The 12220-nt window shown below is 38.3% G+C and overlaps 1 protein-coding gene across 3 annotated transcripts in view; it reads left to right on the forward strand.

Moving 5' to 3' along the window:
* The window catches only part of LOC125674483 (nuclear pore complex protein Nup205-like), a 60523-nt gene extending 48930 nt beyond the window's left edge, over positions 1-11593 (forward strand). For all 3 annotated transcript variants that reach the window (XM_056159604.1, XM_056159605.1, XM_056159606.1), the window contains 9 exons: positions 5179-5320; positions 6233-6365; positions 6760-7014; positions 7625-7705; positions 8017-8183; positions 8340-8448; positions 9087-9221; positions 9507-9679; positions 10992-11593. In XM_056159604.1, the coding sequence (XP_056015579.1) occupies positions 5179-5320; positions 6233-6365; positions 6760-7014; positions 7625-7705; positions 8017-8183; positions 8340-8448; positions 9087-9221; positions 9507-9679; positions 10992-11081 (1285 nt within the window). In that variant the 3' untranslated portion in view covers positions 11082-11593. The remainder of the gene's footprint in view (positions 1-5178; positions 5321-6232; positions 6366-6759; positions 7015-7624; positions 7706-8016; positions 8184-8339; positions 8449-9086; positions 9222-9506; positions 9680-10991) is intronic.
* The last annotated feature ends 627 nt before the right edge of the window (positions 11594-12220 follow it).

Raw genomic sequence — 12220 nt, forward strand, 5'->3', positions numbered from 1 at the left:
ATCGACCAAAAAGTAGGTCACTGTGACCTACTTTTGGCATTTGACAGTTATATTTATATATTTCAGTCACTAATTGACCTACAATCATCAAACTTTGACAGTTGATGCATCTTGAATCAACGGAGTGTGTCGACCAAAAAGTAGGTCACCTTGACCTACTTTTGGAATTTGACGGCTATATTTATATATTTCAAATACTATTTGACCTACAGTCATCAAACTTTGTCAGTTGATGGGTCTTGCATGTTCGAAGGGTTTCGACTAAAAAGTAGGTCAACTTGACCTACTTTTGGAATTGGACACCTATATTTATATATTTCAGATACTATTTGACCTACAGTCATCAAACTTTGTCAGTTGATGCGTCTTACATGTTCAAAGGATGTTGACCAAAAAGTAGGTCACCTTGACCTACTTTTGGAATTGGACGGCTATATTTATATAATTCAGATACTATTTGACCTACAGTCATCAAACTTTGTCAGTTGTTGGGTCTTGCATGTTTGAAGGGTGTTGACGAAAAAGTAGGTCACCTTGACCTACTTTTGGAATTTGACGGCTATATTTATATATTTCAGATACTATTTGACCTACAGTCATCAAACTTTGTCAGTTGATGGGTCTTGCATGTTCGGAGTTCGCTGACCAAAAAGTAGGTCACCATGACCTATGATTGGAATTTGACAGCTATATTTCAATATTCAGATACTAATTGGCTTAAAATCATCAAACTCTGTCAGTTGATATTTCTTATGTGTAAACCAAAAAGTAGGTCACATTGACCTACTTTTTTTGAATTCTTAGGATTTAACTAAAGCTTTAGAATACTAAGAGGCTAAGAATAGAAATGATGGGGTTGTACAATTTATCAGAAGAGCGATTCTAGGCCCTTGGGCCTCTTGTGTAATGTGATATAAAAAATGCTTGATGTTACATGTATATTGAATTAAGACATGTCATTCCCAGTCAACAACTTTCAATCGGGATCGGAATGCGAAATAAAATTTCTTATGTCCGGTTGCAAAGTGAAACTGCTTCATGCTTCAAGTTATTGAATTATGTAGTAATTGCACATTACACATTAGAGAACTGTTCCTTTTAATCAAGAAAGTCACAAAATAGATACAAAATGAGTGTACCTTATTCATTACTGTTACCGAGCTTTCGTCGGCGAAAATCTGGAAATGGCGTGTTTCACTGCGCTTGTTGATGGTAAGGTCCACATTTTCTACGTGAGTATTTTGATATTTGCTCATGAATTTTTTGCACATACATGGTATGTCTCGGCTAGGAATAATGGAAACTTTCTCACTTATGTATGTAAAGACATATTAATCTCTATTTTTTAAAATGTAGAACACTTTTATCAAATGACAATGTGTTTGAAAACGCTTAGAGCCCCGTAGTTTCTGTGGAAACGAGGGGGTTATTTATATTCGGCCTTTCCGGATAGGAAAGACGGAATATAAATAACCCCCTCGTTTCCACAGAAACTAAGAGCCCCGATGTCAGAATTTCCTTTTCCAAGACATCAATATGTCAAATTCATAATCCTTTTCGAATAGGATGTACCCTATTTTGTACCAGTTATCCATTTTGAATCCTCTATTAGAATGGGATTTTGTTGCACTCTGTTGTGTTTGAGTGGATGTCATGAGTGTGTGTCAAACAGAAGTAATTTAAATTGCACAAGTCTCTCATAAATATGCTTCATGATGCCTTTTTCACAAATTGGCATTCCAATGTATCTTTATATATTATTATACCCCCCGCAACAAGTTGTGGGGGGGGGGGGGGGGGGGATATACTGGAATCGGGTTGTCCGTCCGTCCATCTGTAGACGCAATGGTTTCCGGGCTCTAAAGCATTATCCTTTCCACCTACCGTCACCATATCATATATATGGACTACCTATGGGATGAAGATGTTCCCAATCGATTCAAAGGTCAAGCGCACTGGACATCAAAGTAGCAATATGGTTTCCGGGCTCTAAAGCGTTATCCTTTCCACCTACAGTCACCATATCATACATATGGACTACCCATGGGATGAAGATGTTCCCTATCGATTTTGGGGTCAAAAGGTCAAGCGCACTGGACATCGAAGTAGCAATATGGTTTCCGGGCTCTAAACCATTATCCTTTCCACCTACAGTCACCATATCATACATATGGACTACCCATGGGATGAAGATGTTCCCTATCGATTTTGGGGTCCAAAGGTCAAGCACACTGGACATCGAAGTAGCAATATGGTTTTTCGGCTCTAAAGCGTTATCCTTTCCACCTACAGTTACCATATCATACATATGGACATGACATGGACATGGGATGAAGATGTTCCCTATCGATTTTGGGGTCAAAAGGTCATGCGCGCTGGACATCGAAGTAGCAATATGGTTCGGTTTGTCATGCCATTTGTTTTTTACACTCAGAAAAGAGGTAGTTTATACCTATTACCAACACCCTTTGGGAGATTGGGGTAAGCGGGGGGTATTCTTAGTGAGCATTGCTCACAGTACCTCTTGTTAATTCTAACATAATATATACCAGCTCCAAACATTGCTATATCAAATACAGATGTTACTTTCCTCTAATAACCCTCAGCGGGGCCCTTGCTGACCGTGTCAGTTTTCTAGTTAAACATCAGCCAGTCTTTTCCAAGAACTTCTGATACAGCTGGGGGGGGGGGGGGGGGGGGGGGGGGGGGGGGGGGGGGGCTGAGTTGCATCATTATCAGAATTTACCGAAACACTGGACTCTCTGGCCAGTCTGGGGGCTGAGTTGCATCAGAACTGACAGAAGCAGATCTCTCTGGCCAGTCTGGGGGCTGAGTGGTATCAGAATCTGTCTGAGAATAAATGGTTGAAATGTTTATTATTTATTTATTTTATAGAATTCAGAAATTTAAAAACTGCATGATCAGATTTTTTTGTAACCCCAATAATGTCCCTTTATTGCAATGACTCTTCAAGTACAAACCATGATATTAAAACAAAATGAAATGAAATGATAGATAAATAAATAAAATATTTGTCTGTGAGTTACTTTATTTATCTTTAAGTAAGTCACTTAGTGTAACTAGTGGCAGTGCAACTTGCAAGTGAATATTGCATCATCTGTAGCTTATGACCCTTTTTAAATTTGCCTTGCCTTGTAATTAATATTGTTGAAAATTTGTCAAATAGCATTTTTGCCCCCCCCATCTTTCTTTAAACACTAAAAATCCAGTTAATTCAGTGAGGAAGAAATATCACTACCATATTTCGAATTTCCTCTAGACTATATCAAATTAAATACCGCACTACTATCAGTCACAGATTGACACTGGTAGGGGTATGGGGACCTGGTGTGCGAGTGTGATGAAAAAGATTCTGATGAAAATAAAGATTAACTCATTATTCAGAAATACATGTGATGTATAAACATTGTATTATTGTATACTTCCGGTACGTTGTGAGTACGTCAATAATGGGAGTTATCTTTCCTTGGATATTGAAATCAATCAAATACTATATGAACACGGGCAATTATCGTCAATGTTTGACCTCAGTATAATTCATTCATGCATAAAATTTATTAATATGTCACTCTTTGTTGTGTATTTCACCGTTAAGTCAATATTTACATATATTTGCTCTGCTTAACTGTTTCAATTTCAAAGGGATTTTCTGGAATGTGCCTAATCACGTGAGATACGCTAAATATAGCTATTTTAGATCCGAACGATTAACTTCGCATCATTCGTAGGCTCTAGGTTTATCCATACTAGCCCGTAAAAAACAGGGTGGAACCTCGTCCCACTTTTCCTGTAGAAATAAAAATAGAACATGATGCGCCACCTAGCGAGCACGGTTGTTACTACATACAGTATACATATACCTGTAGATTTTACAAAAAGGTCCGGGCTGCTAAAAAAAAATTATTGAGCTTTCCCCTTTGAACTTTTTCCATAAGTTTTTCATGGAAGTTTTGAAAAGAAAATGTGAATAAACAAATAAAAATGCACAGGAGATTACTGTTTGTTGAATAAATCTTTTGCAATTATTGAAGTTTTGAATGAATTAGTTTTAAAAATTCACCGACTGATTGTTTCTTCATACCTGATTTACTGGCAAATTAATCCGTGATGACCTCGCAATCGGTAAGAATCTACACCTGAACACGTATTCTAACAACTTACCAAATTCCATATTGTGTTTCATTAAAAGGTTATGCCATTTTAAACATACACCGTAACATGTACATTTTTATGAAATCCACCGTCCTAGTGTTATTCAAGTGAGGGGAAAGTAATCAGTGAAGGACATGCACACAGTAGATAATGAATGTTTGTGTTGTGACAGACTGATAATGAATGTTTGTGTTGTGACAGGGAGACTGATGATGAATGTTTGTGTTGTGACAGGGAGGCTGATAATGAATGTTTGTGTTGTGACAGGGAGGCTGATAATGAGTGTTTGTGTTGTGACAGGGAGGCTGATGATGAATGTTTGTGTTGTGACAGACTGATGAGAATGTTTGTGTTGTGACAGGGAGACTGATAATGAATGTTTGTGTTGTGACAGGGAGGCTGATAATGAATGTTTGTGTTGTGACAGGGAGACTGATGATGAATGTTTGTGTTGTGACTGACTGATAATGAATGTTTGTGTTGTGACAGGGAGGCTGATGATGAATGTTTGTGTTGTGACAGACTGATGATGAATGTTTGTGTTGTGACAGGGAGACTGATAATGAATGTTTGTGTTGTGACAGGGAGGCTGATAATGGATGTTTGTGTTGTGACAGGGAGGCTGATGATGAATGTTTGTGTTGTGACTGACTGATAATGAATGTTTGTGTTGTGACAGGGAGGCTGATGATGAATGTTTGTGTTGTGACAGGGAGACTGCTGATGAATGTTTGTGTTGTGACAGGGAGGCTGATGATGAATGTTTGTGTTGTGACAGGGAGGCTGATGATGAATGTTTGTGTTGTGACAGGGAGGCTGATGATGAATGTTTGTGTTGTGACAGGGAGACTGATGATGAATGTTTGTGTTGTGACAGGAAGGTTGATAATGAATGTTTGTGTTGTGACAGGGAGACTGATGATGAATGTTTGTGTTGTGACAGACTGATGATGAATGTTTGTGTTGTGACAGGGAGACTGATAATAAATGTTTGTGTTGTGACAGGGAGGCTGATGATGGAGCTGTAGAGGAAGACTTCCTGCCTAGTCCAATGGCACGCTACAGACAGCTCCTGTTCTCCGCCCTCAAATTTTGTCTGGCCATGCTGACATCACTAGGCATCGAGAACCAGGACTGTGGTAATCAGGTAAACAGATTGTGTACATTGTGTGTTGTCATGGTAACCAGGTAAACAGATTGTGTTCATTGTGTGGTGTTGTTGTGGTAACGAGGTAAACAGATTGTGTTCATTGTGTGGTGTTGTCGTGGTAACCAGGTAAACAGATTGTGTTCATTGTGTGGTGTTGTTGTGGTAACCAGGTAAACAGATGGTGTTCATTGTGTGGTGTTGCCGTGGTAACCAGGTAAACAGATTGTGTTCATTGTGTCGTGTTGTGGTAACCAGGTAAACAGATTGTGTTCTTTATCAGTCTGGTGTTGATAATTTTCTTTAAATCCGTCTTTTATTTTTTTGTTTTTAGTTGTCTATCTCTTTTTAGTGCTGATTGCATCAATCATTTTCATTTTTTAAGCCATCTTTTGCGAATTTTTTCTTCTGTTAAATGTTTTCAGGGGTGTGATTTTTCCTCTTCTCAGAGGAAATCCTCTGATTTGCTCAATTTTAGAAAAAATGAAACACTCTGGATTTGATCTTAAGTGTCAGAAAATGATATTTTTCCAGGTAGGGTGAGGTGTTTTCCTCTCGTTTTGACCAGTTTTCCTTTGATTTCTAAGGAATTCAGTCACATCCCTGTGTTTTAGAGATTACTTTCAGTGTGTCTGTCCACGACATTGTAGAGGGTTGGTGACTGTTTCAGTGTGTCTGTCCACGACATTGTAGAGGGTTGGTGACTGTTTCAGTGTGTCTGTCCACGACATTGTAGAGGGTTGGTGACTGTTTCAGTGTGTCTGTCCACGACATTGTAGAGGGTTGGTGACTGTTTCAGTGTGTCTGACCACGACATTGTAAAGAGTTGGTGACTTTTCCCGTCGTTTTGATTTCCTTCCACACTATGTCAGTCAGTAACATTTCCCGACCTTTCTCTCTTCTTCATTGCAGGTGATGCAGTTTATCTTATCTCATGGAGATGTGTTTCACGGAATCTTACGAGATCGTCAGCCCAACTTAAGTTTAGCCACCCTCCGTGAGCTGGCTCTGACCACAGCAGTTCTGGCCCGGGCCAATGCCAGAGGTAAACGTCGCCCATCTGTCAACAGCGATAACAGTATTTACATTGAAAACAGTGACCCTCTACACTGATTTTAATTGTGGCCATTAGATTACACTCCATCAGGATTATTTCACTAAATGAAGACATGGGTTTTAATTGTGGCCATTAAATTACACTCCATCAGGATTATTTCACTAAATGAAGACATGGGTTTTATCAAACCTGTCAGTAGATCACATTTTGTCAATAACTTACATCTTCATGTCAAAGGTCACTTGCACCCACTGTCTTTCAATTCCTTGATGAATTTGTCCAAAAGATAAGAATTCGATAATTATCAATGTGCATGTATTATAATGAGTCTTCACATGGATATTGGTCTGATTTACATAAAGTTCTATTTGTTTTAATGAAGGCATTCCAGATGCAGAATTTGATGACCTTGACCCTGCTGGAATAGAGTTGAAAGGTCAAAAGGTCAGGATTGAGAGACAGATGCTAGCCTTAATGCCAAAGTACTGTATGTGTGAGCGCGTCAACAAACAACTGAAGTTACTGGAATCGGACGAGTCGACTCGAGGGAAGGACTTGAGTTCGGAACTCGCTGTCGTGTTTCTGGAGGTGTCTGCCAATGTGACGTCGTACTGTCGAGCCGTCATCTCGACTTCAGGTATTACAGGGAATAAGGATATTGAAATGTTCAATGCTCACATCGTGTGTGTCTGCTTTCATGGACAGAAAATGTTGTAATTTACACAACATTGTAACTTTATAATCGGAAAAGAAGTGGTTTGGTATTGGACTTGAAATCCCTATTACAAATTAATGCCATTCAATACTGCTATCATGAGAATTAATATTATATGTATAGATGATATTTTTTAGTCATCTGACCAAGTATTAATCAGTGATGAATAATTTCAAACATTTGTGTTGTCATTATTTTCTTTAGAATAAACACAATATACTATGCACAACATTCAAATGGACAACAAATAATACCATTTAAGAGAGATTAAACAGTTAAAATCACCACTTTAAAATCTATATAGGATTCTTGCCACTTTATTTGATTCAAGCAACTGAGAATGCTGATTTTCTTCGCATTCTAAAATTAAAGTGACTGTACGGTTTTATGCCTCCATACAAATCCATAGAATTTCATACCAACAGACAAAACAGAAATCCTCCATCTGCAGGATAAAGTGTGTTTACAGTCATTGTACAAAAGGACTGTTATTTTTTGATTATCAGGTTTTGTTGATTTTTGTGTTTTGTAGGACCAACTTCTCAGTTCTGTAGAGTTCTTTTTCGGCCGAATTTGGAGGAGGCTTTAGCTAGAGACCTTGGAAGTACTGATGGTAAGTTTCTTCAAAGTATTCGCGCCGGTAAGTGAGAAAGTTTCCCAGTTTACTTTCGGAAGGTCGGTGGCCTCTTCCTAGTTACATTGTAACTGGGTTCTCTCTTCCACCAATTAAAACTGGGCGCCACCAGATAACTGAAAAATTGTTGAGTGTGGCGGAAAACAGCTAAACAATCAATTAATCTTCAAAGTAGTCCCAATATTTCAATGTGTCACTTACACTTCCTTATTTACACATTGTCTCAGATTCCTTATTCACACATTGTCTCCGATTCTATACAGTTAACACTTTTTATCACGTTCTTCCAGATACTTCCTTTCTAAGCAAAAGCGCGATTCAGGCTCCCAGTCTTGGTGTCGTTGTGTATCAGCTCCGGCAGTGTGCCAACAATTTCATGTTGGTGTACGAGACTCACAAACAACATCTCCGTAAATTACAAAGCCTGGCCGACCTCAGCACCGATGATCTCAAACAGGTACTGCGAAATGGTGGCAGTTTAGTCTTGTTTAGCTACAGTATAAAGAAATTGTATACAATGTTTAGATGTTCATCCTTTTTATTGCTGTATGCACTTCTATTAATTTTCTTTTGATATTAAAATGTATGTGATTTCTTTTTCAAAAAAAAAAAGTTTTCTGGGGTTGAAGAGAAGATGAGCTCACATCAGCGACAGAAACTGGCCAAGAGCCGCCTCACTAAGATTGTCCACTGCAAGGAAGAACAGCTGCGATACTTTGCTTGTATCCTCTCGGAAAAAATCAAATCTTCATTTAATCAGATGACTGTGTGTATAACTGTCCCTAACATTTCCGTGGGAATTATATCTGTTGATGATGTATAGTATGAATTATATTTGTTGATGATGTATAGTATGAATTATATCTGTTGATGATGTATAGTATGAATTGTTTCATGTATCTGGCTTTCCCAATATCTGTGGACATGCATTTTTCAAGAAAAACAATTTTCCCGTCCATGGAAATACATGTACATGTTTCTTTCAGTCCTGCCCTTAGACGACCTCTCTCATATAAAATCCTACAGCTAGCCGAGCTTGTTATGAATTATAGATCCTGTGGGGATCCGGGTTAGAATAGGTCCTCAGTACTCCTAGATTGTCGTAAGAGGCGACTAAATAGGACGGGGCGGTCCTTCAGATGAGACCTCGAAAACTGAGGCCCCATGTCACAGCAGGAGTGGCACAATAAAGATCCCTCCTTGCTCAATGGCCATAAGTGCTGAGCATAGGCTTAAATTTTGCAATATTTCACCGGCAATGGTAACGTCTCCATATGAGTGCAAGATTCTCGAGCGGGGCATTAAACAATATACAATAAATATGAGTTATAGAAGTGTGTTTTTCCTGACTGTACACTAGACATCCTGGAGAACTGTCTGTTTATGTTGTGGCGACATTTGGAATACTATCTCGTTCACTGTGTCCCAGTCACACAGCAGTCAGCCATGTACCAGAGCCAGACTCGTAGACAGACACAGCTCCGGAGGCTTCAAGGTCAGCCAGACTCTTCATATCTTATGTCTTATCTTAATGATTCTAAAAGCATTGGCAGACCTAGAGTTGGGAAAATGTTTGGTTTTGAATTACATCAAGGCATTTATATCAGATTTGTTTACAATTTTTTTATTGGATAAGATAAAAGTATTTTGTTACATGTGCATAATTATGCTTATGAAGCCTTTCAATGGCTAAGTTGAAGATAATTACCAAGCATTATGCATGACTCTTAAGATTCATGTAAACTGTCTGCTGATTGGCTGTTTGTTTATTTATATGCAGATCTTACTGGGACAGCTCGATCCTCAATGGTTGATTCCGAGGCAGACTCTTTTGCAAATGTCGATAGGCAGCTGATGATGGGCGTGACTAGCGAGGAAATAGAAACACTGAAAGAGACAGCAAATTCGGCAATCCACGATTCACTCCTCAAAAAAATTCATGAGATTGACCAGGTATTTCATAGATGTACTGTATGGGTTGAATGAAAGAGAAAATTGTACGAGTACACGGAGGTTGTACGTGATTAATTCTCGGTAGTGGCCTGCGTCATCAGAAGTATTAAGTATTATCAGTGGTTCCATGCCCCCATTAGAGATGAGGTCCATCTATTCCTCTGTTCAAACATTTTCTGTGATGCAATTTCTGCAATATTTTATTAATCTATAGACTTTGTAATCAGTGCAGAATTGAATGATTGAGAAAGATACTTCAAATTGGAGGTCACAAAGGTAAATGTCAAGGTCACAATCGGCCATTGATGTGACAACTTCGGGGATGCATGGTTGAATTTTGAGTTATTTAGTTTAATGTATTGACAGACAGTTGTCATACTAGTGAAAAGTTTTGCAAAATGGCTTCTTCTTTTTTTAATATTCACAAACATGGAGCTGTTGCTTATACTATGATATTAACCCATTAACTGTGAATAGTATGGTGATATTAACCCATTAACTGTGAATAGTACTATGATATTAACCCATTAACTGTGAATAGTACTATGATATTAACCCATTAACTGTGAATAGTACTATGATATTAACCCATTAACTGTGAATAGTACGGTGATATTAACCCATTAACTGTGAATAGTACTATGATATTAACCCATTAACTGTGAATAGTATGGTGATATTAACCTATTAACTGTGAATAGTACTATGATATTAACCCATTAACTGTGAATAGTACTATGATATTAACCCATTAACTGTGAATAGTACTATGATATTAACCCATTAACTGTGAATAGTATGGTGATATTAACCCATTAACTAAATAGTACGGTGATATGTAAATTTAACTGCTGAATGCTGGTAAATTTTCTGCCCTATCACCCTCAACCTGAATGTACAGATTAAAGAAAATGGGTGAATTTAGATTTACACATTGAACACCGATGTTGAATCTTTTCTCCATCTTTTTCTTCAATGCACGAAGTGCAGTTCGTAATGTTTATGTTTCAGCTCATGCTTTCTCCTCCATACCATGCAGTACATTAAGGGGAGGGGGTTTCATTTGGTGCACTTCCAATCAAGAGAGCTGGGGGGACATTTGTTTGTAACAAAAACAAATTCTATTTAAACCATTGATGGATTTTAAATGCTGTGGATTGGATAATAAACCATTGATAGTGAATTAAATGCTACGATTTGTGAATTGAACCATTGATGGTGGATGAAATGCTGTGGTTTGTAAATTGAACCATTGATGGTGGATGAAATGATGTGGTTTGTAAATTCAACGATTGTGTTTTATTTTGGTCAGGTATATTGCAAATCTCGGACTCACTACAGCTTTGTGGAGGCTCTGATCAGGAGAGTGAGAAGACTGTTGAGGCTCCACACAGGGAGCTGATGTGGTATGGATATAAAGATTGCGGGGCTCCACATGGGGACAGACTGATATAAAGACTGCGGGGCTCCACATGGGGACAGACTGATATAATATGTAACTAAAGACCTGAAGGGAAGGAAATCATGTTTGTTTTTCATATTTAATGATGTACTTTTGTTCCGGAGAAGGACGAACTTGTCATTGTTTTTGTACGTTTCACATGTCAATTTCAGACGTACATGTATAATGTGTGTATATACATGTACATGTTAATCTCTAAAGAGAGGAATGCAGATATTGAATGTTTTTGGTAAATGCATATAACAGCTATCTAGTTGTACAGAACAGTGTTGTGTCTACAGGGTGCCAGTCTATTTTTAGAGTTTCATTCACTTGATCAGTATTTTTAGTATGCATGTGGCTACATTTCGGGGGTGGGGGGGTGTGTCCTTTGGTTTATAAAGAAGAATAGGGAATTGACTCCCTGTGATTGTGTCTGACTTTTCTGTGAAAATATATGGATGTACAACATCTGTACGTTGTCTTGTTATTTTTATTTTAAATTTATCAGTGGTATCAACTGCTAAACTGTAGATCGTGGATTCGAATCCTGCGGGGTTAACTGCTCAATGGGTGTCGACTGCTGAATTGCAGATCACGGGTTCGAGTCCAGCAGGGGTAACTTCTCAGTGGTATCAACTGCTAAACTGTAGATCGCGGGTTCAAATCCTGCAGGGGAAACTGCTCAGTGGTATCAATTGCTAAACTGTAGATCGTGGGTTCGAGTCCTGCAGGGATAACTGCTAAGTGGTATCAACTGCTAAACTGTAGATCGCGGGTTCGAGTCCTGCAGGGGTTTTGATACTGAAGGCTATATAGGAGTCGTAGTGAAAACTGCATTATAAGCTGAATAATTAGCTATCAGTGTTTATCTAGATTAATTTTGTATCCAAGGGAGAGCACTCGTGATGGAAGTATGTCCAATTTTGCATGTGCTTTGCAAACGTAGTGTATGTGATGGTACCTAGTTCACGGACAATGGAATGTTGGTACTGATGTTGAAGTATAAGATTGTCGTGAAAAAATATACTTTAATAAGTTGGTAAATGCACTGCAATTACAATGTAGTTCAAGATTTATTTATCAGTGTGACGCTGCTA

This window comes from Ostrea edulis, chromosome 3 (assembly GCF_947568905.1).
Source record: "Ostrea edulis chromosome 3, xbOstEdul1.1, whole genome shotgun sequence".
Classification (NCBI taxonomy): Eukaryota; Metazoa; Mollusca; class Bivalvia; order Ostreida; family Ostreidae; genus Ostrea; species Ostrea edulis.